This window comes from Buteo buteo, chromosome 4 (genome assembly GCF_964188355.1).
Source record: "Buteo buteo chromosome 4, bButBut1.hap1.1, whole genome shotgun sequence".
NCBI classification, from domain to species: domain Eukaryota; kingdom Metazoa; phylum Chordata; class Aves; order Accipitriformes; family Accipitridae; genus Buteo; species Buteo buteo.
In genome coordinates, this window is record NC_134174.1 from 54,288,199 (window position 1) to 54,306,025 (window position 17,827).

General features: G+C 42.1%; 1 protein-coding gene across 3 annotated transcripts in view; it reads left to right on the forward strand.

Moving 5' to 3' along the window:
* The window catches only part of ARMH3 (armadillo like helical domain containing 3), a 130,040-nt gene that overhangs the window by 48,322 nt on the left and 63,891 nt on the right, over positions 1 to 17,827 (forward strand). For all 3 annotated transcript variants that reach the window (XM_075026225.1, XM_075026226.1, XM_075026227.1), the window contains exons 21-23: positions 9,400 to 9,482; positions 9,997 to 10,123; positions 12,646 to 12,721. In XM_075026225.1, the coding sequence (XP_074882326.1) occupies positions 9,400 to 9,482; positions 9,997 to 10,123; positions 12,646 to 12,721 (286 nt within the window). The remainder of the gene's footprint in view (positions 1 to 9,399; positions 9,483 to 9,996; positions 10,124 to 12,645; positions 12,722 to 17,827) is intronic.

A 17,827-nucleotide genomic window follows, 5' to 3' on the forward strand; every position in this document is an offset into this window, starting at 1 on the left:
ACCTTTCAAATACCTTCCAGCAGAAATGCTTTCTGACTTCACTGTGCTGCTCGTAAACTGTAAAGAGAACTATAGAACAAATGCTAGAGTTTTAACAACTTTGCAGGTCAACATACTCTACTTAATGGTTTTACCTGGTTTTACCTGGTGTTTGCCCTCTAATTTCTCTATGCCTTTTGATAGTGGGAGGTTGGCCCAACTTTTCAAAGCTGCACATCGGAATCTCCATGTGACTGAGAGCTCCCAGCCATTTGCCATAGGCCATGCTGAAGATTTGGGATCTCATGAGTCGTTGGAGTACAAGGGGATGCTGGCTTTTTAAAGAGAGTGCCACATCACGGAGGAATGAGGCTGGAAGTGGGAATGATAGGCTCCCTCTGCGGTTCCCACTGGTAGTTCAGTGGGAGCACCAGGAACTGAGGGAGGAAGAGGCAAGAACAGTGTCCAAGCTTGTTGAAGGTGAGCTGCTGAGCAGCTGCAATGGGAAAGGGAGTTCTGAGTTGATGGGGTGGGTGGGTCTTTGGAGCTGTTGGGGATCTTGACCTGGGTGGATGGAGAGCCTAAGATGAATTGGAGGTGATAGTGTGTTAGGAGGAATAGGAGGCCCTGAGTATAGGAGGCACTAGGTGGGATGAGGTCTGGGGTTAGAGGGTTAGGGAGGCTGGGAGGTGTTACCAGATAGAAACTTTGGGTTAGAAATCATTGCATGATCTGAAGAGGTAGCTATTCAGCATTTTTAACTGTCAGGAGGGAACTAAATATCCTTTTCCTATTCTTCTATTTGAACGTCTTCCGGGGACTATTCTTTGGTGTGGGAAACTGAGGAATGAGAGCTAGCGTCTAGCTTAGGTGTGTATCCTGTGGGGTTTTTTTTGTTTTTTTACTACTGCTGCTTAATGAATTGTATGCTTGAAAGAGGAAAGGATGTTTTCTTCTTGGAATGATTTGACCATTTCGGCTGTGCTTATGACTTCTTTCTGTGCCAAGAAGGACATGGACAGGGCTTCACAGGTCTCATATTAGCACTGTGAGAGCAGAGATGCCTAGCTCTAGGACTGCAAAAGCCAGTGAGGTCCTTTAGTATTCCAATGAACTGGGTCATTAAGTTGAAGTTTTGAAATTAGTGTTTACTTCTAAGTCGCTCAGTAAATCATTATTAAAATTGTGTTTAACTTTGCATTTCATGCAATGTCCTTGTCTATGGCAACTTCCCTCACCTTTACCTGTAGATAAGTGACTGGCAAGCTTTATCTCTGTTCCTTATCTTTGAAATTGGAAGAAAATAGATAATATTGGCCAGCTGTTTAGTAGGAAGCCCAACAGGTTTACAAGCACTTGTGCTTGTTGACTCTAGTGAAGTTTCTGAGGAGGTGGAATAGTTCTGAAAATGTGTTGGAAAGAATATAGTTTCTGACAAAAATTAAAGGCTGTAACTGTTATGTGCCATGGAATAGCTAGTGGGAGTTGGCAGCCCTTAGAGTTGCCTATTTTCTTTACTTATAGGAATGCTGGTGTTTGGTTGGACATGTGGTACTGTGTTGGCACAAGCTTGGTACAGGAGTGTAACTGTTAGTCCTGTTAGCTGTTTCAGTGAATTTAGGAAAGGATTGAAATTGAAAGATAGTTTTATAAAATAAATTTTGTTTGTAGTTGTGATGTATGTTGTGGGTTGATATTTATTGATTTATTTAATTTGTACTTCTGGTAGCACTCCATGTTGCCCCAAAGAAAACCCTAGTCCCATCTTACAAATGTCACTTACAGGTGAAAGATGGAAGTTCAGAAGGAAGACTGCAAACATCTGCTTGTAGTCTTCTGCTGCTGTTCTCAACTGGTGGTCCAATTTCATGTTAACCTTCCCACATTTCCTCCTTCAACCAAAGCTAAACCAGTTTTGTGGTAAGAGCACACAGCCATTTGGTGAAATGTACTGGTATAAATCTAAAGAAGATAATGTAAGAAATGCAAAAAACTCAGTGGCTTTCTTGTAAAAGAGGATGTTCTAAATTCTCTGCATGGGGCATTTTTAGGAAGCATCTGCTTTTAATTAAATCCTTCTTAGTGTTCTATTACTTAATTCTAGTTACCTTCATTTTTTTTAACATATTTTAATACTGATGATAAAGAGTTTGGCCTCACTTGCTGCTGGAGAGAAGAATAATAATACAAGATTTGTGGCAGTTATTGATCACTTGGTAAGATCAGGATGGGAATTCTTCATCAACAGAGCCTTGCTCAGATGAGCACAAAGGGAATTTAGTCATCTAGGTGGACAGAATTCTAGTAACCTTTTGGTCATCGTGCCTCAGCCTGGCAGGTCTCATCCGGATATGTTGCTCTGTCCTGCAAATTACTTTTTAAATAAAGCTGGCTAACACAGGACAATTTGATTGTGGATCCCTAACAGTTTGCAGATCATGGTGACCTAGTGGAGGTAGTGTGATAATTTCTCCTGGGAAACAGTCCCGTTGATGACAGGAGTGTTACAGCCAGAGCTGTTCACAGCCGTTTCTTTGTCTGCATGGAGGGGTTGCAGCATTCAGAATGCAGTGATTTATCCCTGTCCCCTTTTTGTTTTCAAGAAGCAGCAGTCCTGGGTCGCCTACTTTGCTATCTTTCCATGTTCTCACACAAAGTTTCTGCTCTTTCTCCAGATGCTCCTCCTTTTCTGTTTTAAAACCCCATGCAAAAATGTGCAACCTTAACTCCCAAGACTACTATTTAATTAACAGTGTGAACCTGCACTGTCAGACAGAATAGAATTGAGCTCAATGCTTCTCTTTCCTCTAAAGAGGAATGAAGCTTGTGGGTGTTTGCTTTTTTTATTTTTTATTTTTCAGAAAGAAGCATATTGTTCATCTGAGCTTTAGCTGAAGTTGGAAAATTTGGTTTCTTTCTTACTGCTTGCTGGATTGCTATCAAGCAGCATTGGTCTGGCATCAGCAATTAGCATTTCCATTAAGCTTGCAATTTTCACACTGTTGGCTGCAGTTAGGTGGGAACAGCGAGTACCAGGGATGGGGACTATATAAAGAAAGTAAAGGATTGGAAGTGAAGTGGCCTACTCAACTGATCCTGGGAGCGATGGGTTATGCCAGCAGGTACTCCAGGCCTCTAGCAAGCTGTTGTTTCTCATTAAGAATACAGGCTGCTTTCATGCTTATACCCTGAGAGTCATGGGGAAAAGAGGGAACAGCTGTAGAGTGCTGAGGTGCTGGTGATGGGGACCCTGCCAATAGCCAGCTGCTGTCTGCCAGAGCTTTGGTGGCCGGGAGCAGGAATTCGGCAGTGCCTGTGCCAGCACAGGGAGGCAGCGGTTAGAGGAGCCATCCAGCCACGTGAATTGTTACAACTATAAGCGGGGTGCTCCCTGCTTATCAGAGCAGAGGGAAGGAGCTGAAGCATGTTGAATAGTGATGTTGACAGAGCTTTTATTGCTTCCCCCGCTTCCCTGAGAGGCGACTGCAGCAATGGTGCAACAGTCTTGTTTTCTAGCACTTTGGCTGATTGACAGGAAGCTGCAAGTGCTGTCCCTGAGTAATTGGTTCACTTGTCAAAGGATGCTGGGATAGTTTGTGCCTCGGGGGGTTCTGGTGCATTAGTTTGTAATAGCAATGTAGCTATTTCTCGGACACGCTTCCTATTCCTACTGCTCTATCTTGAAACTACCTCCGTTGGTTCTTTCCTGTCAAACCCTATCTGTAGATACTCATCTCCTGCCGAGTTTGTTTTGATCACTGCTCTGCTGAGTGTCTGCCCATGCTGAATGTGGCCAGATCTGCACCTTCTTAACACTCAGGTCATCTCAGTATATCGTATTTGAGCCTTTTGCTTCCCTACTTCTGAATTTCTCTTCAGGTATAGTATTTATTAGAGGTGATAAATCTGTTCCAGGGTCTCTCTTCCTCCTCATAACAGCACAGTGGGATATATGGTTATGCTAGCTTAGCCCTTGTGACTTCCAGTCTAGAATAGGAGAGTGGACTGGTCCATGGTTATGGTATTGTCATGTTGTAAGAGTCTGTTATTTCACACTCTCTGCTGTAGTTTCCCTTGTGTAAAGGGATCATGCTGAGTTTTGGAATCTGGAAGAACGTTATGAGAAAGCTTTGTTTGGCCTATTACTTCTTAACAAGCATTTGATGTCGGCCATTTAGAGGCAGAATACTGAGCGTCAGTGGGCCTTTGGTCTGACTGGGTATAGCCAGGGCTGCTGTTGTTGCTCTATTTATGCTTCCAGTGCTGTGGCGGACAGAATGGTGCTGTTTTCTTTTTTATGTTGGAGGAATTGAAGCACAGAAAGACCAAAGTCCTGCTTCCTGAAGAGTTGAATCCAGTTCATTCTCAGTTCCAGTCTAGCGCGCTAATCCTTACCAGATCTGGCTTACCATGTGCTACAATGAGTTGTATGGACTTTGCCTTGGGAGTATGTATATGTGAACAGGCTGGCTGCAAGAGGTCCAGGGTAGTTACCATGCTGCTGAAGCACTTGTAGGCAGAGGATTTCTCTGCAGCATGGAAGCGTTGCCCAGATGTCATTAACAGCCACCCTGTAGTGACATTTGGTTGGGGATCCTCCTAAGGGGGTTGTGAGTGGAAACACTTAAAGGAAGACGCTGACTGTACTGTTGGTGCAATGGTAACTTCCAGAGGGAATGTGAAAATCACTCTTCTTCCTAGTGTGTCCTGAGAGCTGGAGGGTAGAAAATTGGAGGATTTTAGTGGAGTACAGTATCCTGTTAATTGATGTTATACTGCAGTTGAGGAGCCCTCGCATCTCTTTTTCTCCCTCGCTCCTTTGTTGAGGGCCATTATATGCACCATTAGAAGATTTTTGACCTGTAAGCGCAGCAGATGCAGTGACAGAGGCCTCCATACTGTGCTCAACCCAGCCAACCTCTCATTGATGTGTGTCTCAGGGCTGTTCTCTTCTGCTCTGTTGTGCAATAACACATCAGAGCCTTTTGATGCTCTTGGCAGAATCTGTGCTACATTCTGGTTTGCCCAAGGGACGGTACTACTTCTTTTTCTTTCCCCCCCTTTTCTCTATTTAACCTACCTCCACGCCCCTGTTGCGTTACATGTGATGCAAACAGTGAACACTGAGACACTAAATAGAACAAAACTTTGTGTGAATCCCAGATGTGCTGGGGCTGAATATACTTCTGTTTGAAACAAGGCTTACAGGGGAAGAAGGTAAGCCTGCTATGGGAGGAGGGAGCGAAGGGCATCTGTCCATAACAGGAGTTACCTCCTTCCTGGTAGAAGAGCAGAAGAGATGCTGGCTGGCCATCTTCTTACAGAGGATTGACTTGAAGGGCAGCAAATAACTGAGGAGGAGTGCTGTTGCTCCTCAGCAGACTGGCCACAAGAGCTGATAAGGGAAAGTATCTGTCCTCAAAAGCAGCTGTGCAGTGGAGGAGCTAAGAGCCTCTTTCACTGCAGTCATTTCAGTTTAAAAAGCAGGGAGGCTATCTGTAAAAGCTGGTGATGTCACTTTTCATCCTTTGGCTATAATAATCCTTGGGAGAGAAAATTGCCTAAAAACCAACCTGTATGCTTTATACCACTTTCATGTACAGCCAATCATATGGCTTCGTGTCCAATTTAAGCGTCCACTCAAGATGCTTTTCTACTTGGTTTTGAGGCGGTAAATGTAGGTATTCAAGGCCACGTTCTCTTCTTGCTGATTTAAGAACCATAGCCTGTGTGTTCAGCTCAGGTCACAGAATGAGGAGCTTGCATGCAAATAGTGATGGCCGCTAGTTTAGTTTAGTTACAGCCTCCTGCTTGTGTTGCTAAAGAAGTTCTAGTGACACAATTGTGTTGTGAAATTATGGATGTTCCAAGACTCACCGTAGCGGGTGTATTCCAAAGACAAGTATCTTTAGAAAAAAAAAAAAGGCTCTAGAGGCTATTGCAAAAATGGTGCTGTTTTCCAGTTAATGTTGAAATAGATCTCATGCTGAAACCATCCATCACTGTTAAATCCTGGAGCATGAATTGGGATAATGTGGCTGAGCCCAAGCAAGGGCCACAGTTTTGTCTGCCTGCGCAGCTGAGAGATTGAACTACTCCTCCAGTGGGGAAAAAAAACATGGACAATTTCCTGACTAGTGTGAGAGGGCAGCCTGCAGATGGGATATGAGAGGCAAACAGTTGATTGCAGCAGGGGAAAAGCAACACATTGGGTTTGGCTTCAGGTTGCTCAGGAGTAGTAGCAGCAGTGCCCCGTGGGAGCTCAGGGGCAGAGGGGTGTTAAACCAGTTGGACCTTTGCTCTAAAGGTTTATTTTGTGTGTGTAATTGTCACTGAAGGGCACTGGGCATATGAAGCTTGATCTAAAAGTAGTTAATCCTGAAAACTCCAGGGGATAGCTGTCCTCATTTTCAGTATGGGGTCTGCCTTACAAGCAAACTACGGAGGCACAGGTAGCCATAGATTTAAGAGTTAGTTTTCCACAGTGTTCCTGTTCCTCAGAGCTGCTTGAGCAGAGGCTGGTGCAGAATGTACTGGTGTGGAAAAAGACTGATTGCCCTTTGAGTATTGGTGTAGTGGATATTGTAATTAGGATCACTGCAACTTTTTTAGGAATGTGTAGTTTCCAAACAGTTGGATAAATTTGTCTGTGCAGCGCACACAGTGACTGTAAACCTGGTGGATTAGCTCTTCTGACCAGCTCTGAGCCCAGTACTGAGTTTCTTCCTCATGTGAAGCACACCCCTCTCCTTCCTAGTTCTTAGGGAAGGAACAGCATAGATCGGCTGTGAGTGGGCTATGATGCAGTACAATTCAGGTATAAAGATTGATTTCAAGCAGTGGTAATCTCATCATCTTTGTAACTGGAACAGGAAAATTAAACCTGAGCAAATTCACCACAATGGCTGGAACAAATGTAGGAGCTGTTGTTGGGGTAGAACAGACAAACCGTTCTCCTTCAAGCGTTGTCACCAATATAGAACAGTGCAAGTGCTTCAGGGTGGTGACTGAGAAATACTGCAGTGGGCAGTCACAGGTTATTTGTCCCTGTCAGTCGGTGAGCGCTCGTGCTCTAAACAAACGATGGTTACCTTGTTCTTTTAAAAATGGTGTCTTCCCACCATGGTCAGCTTTCATGTTCACTGTGTTCGGATGTTCAGTGACTTCTCATCATGCTGTGCGATCAACCATGGCAAAGGCCTCTCAGCAGGGTTCTGGTCAGAAAGTGAGAGGCGATGGGACGAACAAGAGGCTTCGCGCCACTTGTTACAGGAAATCCAGAGCTCTGCTACTCTGCTTTCAAAAGCCCCAACTGCTAGTAGTTGAACAGCAGCGCCTGGCCACAAGATGTGGCTATGTGGACTTGCATGGCCGGGAAAGAGGTAAAACCATGCTTATAACTATTTAACAGAGAGATGGCCAATAAGCTGCTGTGACAGAGATGCAGGGCAGCTGTCTTCAGTCCAAGGCACTGATTGCGGGAGACTCTACTTTTTTGCTGTGGAGGCTTGGTTACCTTGGCAACCTGTTTTTAGCTGGATCTCTGCTCTGGTGAGAGCCCATCTGTACCTGGTAGTTCTTTGTTTTGAAACGGCTGTTTTACAGAAAAATATCTGACAGGAGTATTTCCAGAGCTGGATTATTGTGGAATCCAGGCTCTGCTTCTGGTCCCAGGAGTTTCAGTCTGATGATGAGGGGATGATGGTATGATGAGTTCTGTGGCTGGATTGAAAAGGTATTAATATATCTGCTTCATGAGGTGGGCTGCTGTCATGGAAAGGAGAGATGCTACTGCTGATTGTTAAATCCTGGAATAGCTCTGAAAGATAAATCAGTTGCATGTCTGGAGTTTGCAGAGAACTTTGTTCATTCTGGTTTGCACTTCAGCATCAAGCCACCAGCTGGTAGATTAATCTGAAGTAGCGTCTGTCTGTGATGAGTAAATACCCACACTAGGGTTGTAGGCTTCCCTTTTGGGGGAATATACAAACTTTTGATACTGCTGGTGAACTTCTAGTATTGGAAAGTAGTGGTTGCAGGACTGTATTCGGAATCTGACAATTTTGTTTAATTCCAGATCTTACCAGTCTCTTCTCATCTATCTTTTTACTGTTGTTTTTTTGGTTTTACCTTTTGTGAATACTTTGTAATCCTGAAGGAGAAGGAGGATATCTAAATTTTGCCATTACCTCATTCCTGTTCCCTGTGCTTTATCTCTTTCTATTTCATAGCCTGTACCTTTGGAGTGAAATTAATGGTCTGTTCTATATTTGCCATGGGGTTCGCTCAAACTCGAGTTGGTTTTCTTGCAGGTTACTGGGTAGTGGGTAACACTTGTATAATGGTGGGGGGAAGAACAGATCAACAAATTCTAGTTGTACCTATAAAATTGGACTAATGCCTGGCATTACTCTGTTAGATGCAGTTACTAATTAGTAGGTAATTAAGAACCTTTTTAAAAGCCTGTATAGCCTTCCAGCTTGACTTTGCAGGCCATCTAATTCAGATGTTTTAAGTCTTGAAATGCGTTGACTTCAGAGCAGAGAGTACATTAAGAATCTGTTCTAGGCAGGCATCAGCTTTCAGTCCTGAGCAGCTATAATGCAGAAGAAAATAGCTTTCTTTTTTGAAATTTTCAAGAACTAGAAAAAACAAGATAAAGAACTTTCCATTTTATTCAAGTGTACGGAATACAATTGTTTATTGTAAAGTCTGTTTGATTAAAGCTCTTTTAGCCAACCTTTTTGTTAATTCCCACTATCACTAACTGATTTTGTGTGGTTACGCAGGAGCTTTTGTTGTTTTTTTTTTAAGACAAGTGTGAACCAGATCTGTAGTCTTTACTGCACAGCTCAAGATAACTGACACAATAAAGTACTATATCCTTCCTTGTACCATTGCAGCAGCATTGACATAGAGCTACAGAAAAGCTATGCCGTGGGGTTTTTTGTTACTTTTTTTTAACTGCATGTATCAACAAGAGTGACAGTTTGGGGCTGACTATGCATACATCATGTTGGTGATGTATGAAGCAGAAACGAGACAGTTGGATTCTCCAACCCCAAAGCTCACTTCAGGATCTGGCAGATAGAAAAATCTCCTGTGAACCGACTAAGCTAACAAGAGACTTACCTTGAGCCTGAGCAGGTTTGATTGGTAAGTCAGTGAAGGAGAAAAAATGTGGGACAGTAAAATAGCTGTTGCTTACCTGTCCAGCACAGTGTTTTAGCCACAAAACCCCAACCAACAAACCCCACATGTAAATTGAGGTATTTCTAAGACATGAGCATATATTTCTGAGAGGTGAGCAGCTGGCATTTAGGTTAGTTTATACTAGATGATGAAAATGCATCTCTAAGTGACTTTTTGAGAATAGCTTTGCTTTTAATTTTATTTAAAAAAATACGTATTTTCTCCTAGCTTTGATCAACTTGTTGAAGTTCCTCATGTCTAATGAGACTGTGTTGCTGGCCAAGCACAACATCTTCACCCTCGCTCTTATGGTGAGTGCAGACAAAGCAAATCCTCTTATTTTAAACAACTTAATCTTGAATGAATCTTAGGAAAGAATACAGGATTTCTGGCCTGGTAAGGAGATACCAGTAGAAGGCCACAAAGCAGAGGAATATCATTGTGGTTGGTTTCACTAGATGTTTGGAAAGGGCAGTGCTTGGAACTCACTGTAGGGTCTGCTCATTGGAATAAACAAGTCTATGTGAGGAAAGGCTTAGTTTAATTTTCCAGATCTGGTAATGTTTTTTCTTGTTCTGTGGCTCTTTGTATACAAAATAATAGAAACCAGTTTTCCTGACCCCAGATACGATAGTATTTAAGCTTCTTGTCTGTCTCTTCTGTACTGTAAGAAAAATAATAGATAAAGCAATGAAGTAATTAGCCCTCAGTTGCATTACAGTATTATTTGTTCAAAGGTTTTGGACATAGTTTGTATTGTTTCTGTTGCAGAATAGATTTTGTGTAAATATTCCTGTTGTAACTTCTTTTCACTTCCTTGTATAGGTTGTGAACCTGTTCAACATGTTCATCACTTACGGAGATACCTTCCTCCCCACTCCCAGCAGCTATGATGAGCTGTATTATGAAATCATCCGGATGCATCAGAATTTTGACAACCTTTATTCTATGGGTGAGTACCTCCTGAGTCGTCAGGACTACTGTTGACTGGAAGTGAGGATGGTGGTGGAGGGATGTTTGTGTCAGGTGTTTTCTGTCCACCTGCTACTGATGTGTGTCTTGGTGAATGGACATGTTTTGTGTACTAGGACATGTTTCATAAATGAAGAATTGAGAGAGGGATAAACTTGTTAAAGGGATAATTTTTTTTTAGTTAAAAAAAAAAACAAACCAAAAACCCAGACCCATTGCCTCTGAGAAACTTACAACAAGAAGCTTGCTGTGCTAGACAAAGCACATCTACTACACTCATTGCCAAATCAAACCAAGAAAACAGCGCTCACAAACCTGCATGCAATGACAAGCAAATCACTGGACTGAAGAATGTGCCTACTGGTAAAACAGGGGGAAGCTGCCATCCTTCAAAGAGAGAGAGGCATGCTGGAATGCCACCAAGTGACACCCAGCAGGGAAAAGAGGAACAGAGGAGAGCAAGGAATGCATGGAGGCATAATCAGGCAGTATACACAGGAGCCTGCAGCCAAGGGTAACTGCAGCAGCACTGGTGTAGTGCCTGCATGCTTGAAGCTGTGAAGAAAAGAATATAGCTGTGTTCATTTGCTTTGTTGTAGAGGGACCTTTCTTCCCTTCACCCCCTGCTCCCTTCTCAGGATGATCACCCAATGAACAACAGGAATTAATATAAGCATATAAGGGGAGTTAAAAGGGCAATGGGAGACAGACAGTTGGCCACAGCACTCTTCTGACATGGGAGAGAACCATCTTCACCTAAATAAAGTAGCCTAAATAGTCCCTGCAACTGGAGGCAAAAATGAACTGCCCTTTTGTACAAACTACCCACAGTTTTCATCCATTTTATAAGGGATCACTTGGCCATTTTTGTGCCCTCTGAGCACATAAGATTTTTTGCTAACCCATTTCCTACTCCCAAGAATTGCAGCTAGTAAGATGAGCTTTTACTAGCCAGTAATTTTTCAAACTCATCCCATGTGGAAGCTGAAGGAAAGTGGAGTAGAAGAATAATGCACTCAAACTTACTCACTTGGGCTCCAATAGGCACATCTGACCTGTTGAAAAAATTCATTTGTCATATGAATGTTTTCCATCCTGCTACACAGAGCAAACCCCTTTGAATTAATATTGTAGATGCCTGAATGGAAACCCTTTCTGAATACATTACTTCAGATATTCAAGTACAGTACCTACTGTTTGACAAAATAATGTTACTCAGAGCTGACATCCTTTTTTTCTGCAGATAACATGTAATGGTAGCACTAGGAAGTGAGAAGGTAGCAGTGTGTCAAGTTGATGAAAGTCACGGTTTAACCAGGTGTCCTGACAGCTTCCCTTTGTTTGTCAGTCCATCTCACTGGGACTATAAGTCACCCTTCTACTCCCTAGCTTTGGGATATTTGTTAGCACAGATGAGAAAGCTACTATGTCCTTTAGTTTCCCTATTAATGTGGTTGAAACTTTCTACATTGGGAGTGGAGGTGGAATCTAATTGTCTTGGGTTTTATTTCTTTATTTTTCTTGTCCTGAATCTGTACTTCATCCAGATCTGCAGGACTGAAAGCTTCTCTCATGCAATAATGGGCATGAGTATGCAGCCACTGTGCTTATGGATTCATCCATGTTTCTAGGTGATCCTAGCTTTGAGTGATGTGCTGTTCCTTCACTCCTAAGTCAAGGGTGAACCTGACTGTGAAATGTAACCTCCGGAAAACCCTCTATATACAAATTCATAGAAAATTCCCTTCTATTCAGGCAATATGGAAATTAATCCAAACATTTGCTAGAGGATCTGTTATTGTTTTGGTACTTACCAAGAGATGTGCAGGTAACTACCACCATAGAAACACTACAGATTCTGACCTAAATAAATATTTTTGGTACTCTGGCAGAAAAGAACTGGATTCCCTAGAAGTTCTTCCTGCTGCAGAATGTTTTCAGATCTGCCTCCAAGTTTGTCAGAGACCATCTGTGCAACAGAACACCCTCATTCCTACAGGGAGTGTTTTTCTCTAGGCTGGTGTGTAATTCCTCTTTGCAATTCCAGATAAATGAGGAGGTAAAGAACCCATCACTGGGGTGGGTTTAAATTGCAGGATGTAGTCCAGCTCAGATGGAACCTTGCATAAATAGGAGCCAGAGGAGAACAGCAGTGTGTGGAACAAAGGGTATCGTAGAGCTGGGACGCTGCCCTGTTTCTGGGGGAAATTAACTTTAATATGTGGTGATGAAAGCAGTTAGGAGGCCCTAGGCTCTTCTATCCCCTCTGCTTCCTGTTTCCCAGCCATTATTTTGTTCTGCTCACGTCTTATGTGTTCCTTACGTTTCTTAGATGGACTTTGAAGGGAACTTCTGCCCTGGATCACATATCATCTCAAAGATGACCTTTGTTCTGATGTGGTTTCCAGACCACCATCTCACCAAAGCAGTTTTTTTTTGATGTTTTGGATTAGAAAAATTGCCAGTTCTGTGCCAGCACTGTTAACTGTCTTTTCCTTTCAGTTCTAAGGCTGTCTACCAATGCTGGTCAATGGAAAGAGCCTGCAAGCAAGGTGACCCATGCATTAGTCAATATTAGGTAAGGAGTAGAAGTTGTTAACCATTTTAAAGATTCTTGTGTCCTGTGTGACTGCATTCTTATTGTGACACTTTCACATTTGTTGTATTGAATTTGGTTTTGAATTTATTCTCTTTGTTAGACTAAATTGCTTCTCTAAACAGGGCCCACTGGGCTAAAGAGAGGATCACCAGGGTTTGATTGTCCTCTCTCTAATAATTCTCTCAGCTCTTCTGTAGACTGAGTGCTTTCAAAGCATGACACAAGCTGTAATGAATTAATCCTCACAGCATTCTTGGGAGAAGTTATACAGTAGGGAACAATGTTGTGCTAGCAGAGTAATTGTGGACCTAATGGATTTCTGTTGTGTGATTTCTGTTGCAATTCTATGAAGCTATGAAGGGGACTATAAGCCAGCTGTAATAACCAGATTCGAGGCCTCTTTTAACATTGCAATATTTTTGTGTGTGTTTAAAACTGATCATTTAAGGACATTTCAGTATTCTCTTAAACTTCTTCCTCCTGTTCAAGGGCAGAAGTTATGCTCTGCTTGTAAGGCTAAGGAATATCTAGGAGTGCTTTTGTGCTGTATTCCTTCACGACAGCAATAATTTCTTTCCCTGGCTTCTGGAGCAGCTAGTACTGACCAAGCTGGGTACTGGGCAAGAGGCTCATGGATCTGATTGATTTGAAAATGGAAGAATGTTGAGAGAGAGAATTTACTGTTTATCTCTGGCTTGTAAATAAACCATAAAAGATTCAAGTATTTATACTGAAAAAATAGCTGTCCATCACTTCCCTGGTCACCCCAGACACTAGGTGTCTATGCAACACCAAGTAGCTCAGTACTGCTACATTGTTAGTACTTGTCATTTTCCTCACTAGAAAAGAGATTGCGTAGGACAAGAACTAACTAAGAGGGCATCTTTCAAGTCAATATACATCTTACATGTCTATAAACCACCTTAAAGGCTCCCCTAGTAAGTCTGTAAGCTTAACAACATCACATATGGTTCCAGAAGATTCATTTTGCCACTATCCTTATTTTTATTTTTTGTAATCAGACAAATGAAAGCTTGTGAGCAGATAATGGACTTGGAGTGAAACAGCAGAACAGATAGCTGTTGGCAAATTAATGTCATTTAATGGGACAAAAAGTGTCTGCCCTGGGAATTCTCTGCATACCCCCCAAGAGAAGTCTAAACTGGGAAGAGATAAAAAAAGCGAGTGGTCACAGAGGGTTTGTGCTCACCTCTGGTCTGTGCAACCAAGATTATGCATTGGCTCATTTCCTGTTGGCTTAACAGCTGCTTTTGTAAAGATCAGCATGCAACTGAGACAAGATACAACCAAAAAACTGGCACTGTAATACCCTTCACTGGACATGTTCAGTACACAGTACTGTCTGGAATTAGTGAATCCTCTAACTTGTTTCCCTTCTAGGCTTTTGGTAGCTTTCCCCTGCTCTACCTAACTGCTCATGTATGTTGAAATTTCATGTGGTCTTTTACTAGCCTTAGAAGTTTTTCATGAATAGCAGCTTTTCAGTGAAATTAGGAAAGGTCTAAATTCGAGATGATTCAAGGCCTGGAGAGGGATTAGAATTCAGAGAGGTTAGTCTGTTTGACTTATCCCATTTCCTCTCTTGCTCAAAAAAAAAAAAAAAAAAGGTGGAGGGAGAGGCCAGGTATTTTGTCTACCAGTTTGTTTTCTTCTCATGGTAAAAATATTACATTTGAGGGGGTTTTTAATTGAATAGATTTCAGAGCAGCTGGTTGTTGGAAGCTGGAGAAATCCAAAGGTACTGTGCTTTTGTGGAGGTGATTGACATTGTGATGTTTCAAAGTGGTGACTAGGACTAGATGCTGGTTTTTTTGTGAGAACGTACTTTAGAAAGTTCCAAAAGACTCATCTCTGTACAGTGAAAATGGATGAAGTGAAGGGCCTGTGATAATGTTAATACTCCATTTTGGCCTAAAGGCTGAATTTAGGTGTTTGAAAGTTGCGGATCATGCAGCAGAAGGACAAGAGGATAATTCTTTGAGGACTGCCTCAAGCCTTACAAGGTCTGAAGTTTTCTGCAGTCTGTTTAGAAAGACCCTTTTGTCCTGTTGGCTGCCCCACTTCTGTGGCAATGGCTGTAGGAGGACTTAATACTAGGGCCACATGTTTTCTTCTGGTGTTGGACCGGGAGTGCAAACTGGAGCTTTGTGCACACACGCTTGTGACTCTGTGTTGCAGAGTCATGGAGATGTTGCAAGCCCAAATCAACAAAGAGAAAAGGGAGAGAGGATGCTTGAGAGGAATAAGCCTTTTAGGGCTTTCAGGCTGATGGCTTTGTTAGAGAAACACAGTATGTTAAGGATGTGCTGGTTCGAACCTGGCTTAGCTCCCCATTGTCTGGATTGCCTGTTTGTTTATGCCCCTGTGATTACCCCTTAGAGTGGTCTTAGCATACTGTTTCTTGTTTGGATGCCTTTGCCATGAAGGGAATGAGTTTAGAGAAATCCACCTCGCATTGAATTTTTCCCTCAGCTTGTTCCATCGTTCTGGAAAGTTTTTATGCGCAACAATTACCTGCTTTGGTTTATATCTTTATCTCATTACAACAGCTATTTAAAAATAAATAAATAAAAATTGTCATTTCCTTATCCTAAGGCTTTTGGTGGGAAAGACTACAAATGTAAAAACATCTGTGTGTGCATGCATGTGGTGGGCTTTAACAAGTGTCTTAAATCCTAGTGTACAATCTTACGTGTATTTCTGCCAGGAGAGGAGTGGTGAGTTGTTTACAACTTTTCAAGGCTGCAATGCATTTATGTTACAGGAGTAACTGTTGGGGAGAGACATAAAACAGTCCTGCTTGTACCCCACAGTGCTGGATTGGCAAGGTCATCTGATTAATTGCTTTAATACAGAGTCAGGATGAGTAATACCTAGAGAATCTTTGACATGTTCTTGTTTAAACTCAGCTGCAGAGAGATCCCACTTTGTGTATCCTATTATGGTATTACCTGTACTATTTAGTTGTACCCTATTCTCCACTAGGCAGTCTGATTGGGTTTTGTTGTTGCTGATTGTCTGATTTTTCTAGTCCTTACTCCAGGGAAAAGAGCAGTCACAAATGTTTTGAGTATTGAGAGATGGGGAGGCTATTGCTAGCTTCTCTCCATACCTCTCCTTTTTACAGACAATTCATAATTTCTGTCCAACCTAAAGAAAATGAAAATTTGAAGATGACAGAATAATAATAGCCTTATCTGGCTAGAATCTTGCATACCATACTGGCATGAGTGATGCCTATTGCTATGCTATCCCATAATAGTGATTATAACTTCTATCTGTGGATTTGTCTCTGTGGTTTACATAAATAATTGAGACATGATGGACTGCACGATATAGCTACAGCGCTGATGGGGTTGAAATAAGAAGCTGCAGCAGTTAGTGGTTTGAAAACTCACCTTTTCACCTATGAGGAAATAAGCACATTTTGAGACAAGTAATTTTTTTTAAGCTAATGAGCCTCTTTAAGATAACACTGTGCAGGTTTGCATTTAATGAGAATTTTATTAACGCAGGGTTCAAAGGGGCATCTTCTGATTGCTTACTCAGTGAGGAAGGTGGCAGCTGAATCCCTGCATTCTTTTAATAGACTTTCTCCTGATCAGGATTTTTTCAAGGTGAATAAATAGATTAACTCAATGATTAATAGACTGAATTTCCCCATTGTCTGAAATTCAGTCCCATCATCATTTTAAAAGTAATTTTATTTTTCTCACTGAAACACTTTTAACAAGCAGAGTAAGTCTGTAGTATGGAACTAGGTGGTAGGATTTTTTTTTTTTTTTAAAGCGTTGTTTTATGTGCTGTTGTAGCATATGCTGCAGTCCTCGCTTGGGTGCTTTTATTCACTCTTCCATCTTGCAGCTACCTTTGTTCCACATAAGCCACCCCGTGTGATATTCTTTCTTTGTACAGGAGATGCTGCTTCTCCCAAGGCTGCTTTTGGGGTTGTAAAGGAGAGACTGGGGATTTGGGAGGAGCATTTAAAGCATCACATGGATGTGTATAAAATGGTTATGCTTGTTGCCAGTCTGGGCAGGAGCACTCCAAAGGAGCATTTACTATTTTACTCATGTGAAAGAAGGCCAAATTGGGCTGTGCTTGTTTGTTGTAGGCTGCCTGGCATCCCTGCTCTGAAGCTAGAGCTCATGTTAAATTATGAGTACTCCACAGAACTGCACTTATTGAAAACCTTGACAGAGGAGGAGGTTCTGTTCAGATATTTGTTAGAAAGTGAGCAGCTGCAAGCAGTCCACATAGTACCTTCAGCGTTGTTCTGCTTTACAGCAAGGAATTTAGCATCTGTTCATGGGAAGAGAAAAGCTGAACACTGCTGACCTAGTCATGTTGTAATGGATGGCTGTAGCATTTATGCAGGATACATGAAAGGGGACCTGCTGATAGATAAGTGCTTCTGTATGGAGTGGAGGCCTAGGGATTATAGTCAGCTGAGACTGTGTTATGTATATAAAAATATGTATTTTTTACACACACTTCCCTCCTTCCCTCTCCCTCTCTGTACAGACTTAATGGACACACACACATGCATTTCTTGCCAATATGAGTAAGAGAATGAAAAAGGGAGGGCAAGCTTAAAGCCTGTTTATGAAAATAAGTGGTCAAGAAAAAAATCTATGTGCATGTATGTGAAATATGGATATCTGTGTGTATATGACATGTATATGCATGTATATGAATGCGTGTATCCATATATGGATATCTGTGTATATATAAATACATACACATATTTGCACACATGCATATACTTACAAATATAGATATATGTTCATATATAAAACACACACACAAACATCTTCCCTTTGACAATGGGCTAATCTAAAGCCATAATTTCCAAGCTGAAAAAGCTAAGCCACTTGCTTGTTTCCAACTTCGTCGGAGGTGAACTCCGAGTGTTGGCTAAGGATGCTCAGGCGTTACTCCTTCCAGCAGTAGCTGCCAGCAGCAGTGTTGCACTGGGTGCGTACATAACCCCCCCGGGACTGACAGACCGTGCAGAACTGCTCGGCTTGGGCTGCCCAGCGCTGAGCAGCAGAGGGTGCTCAG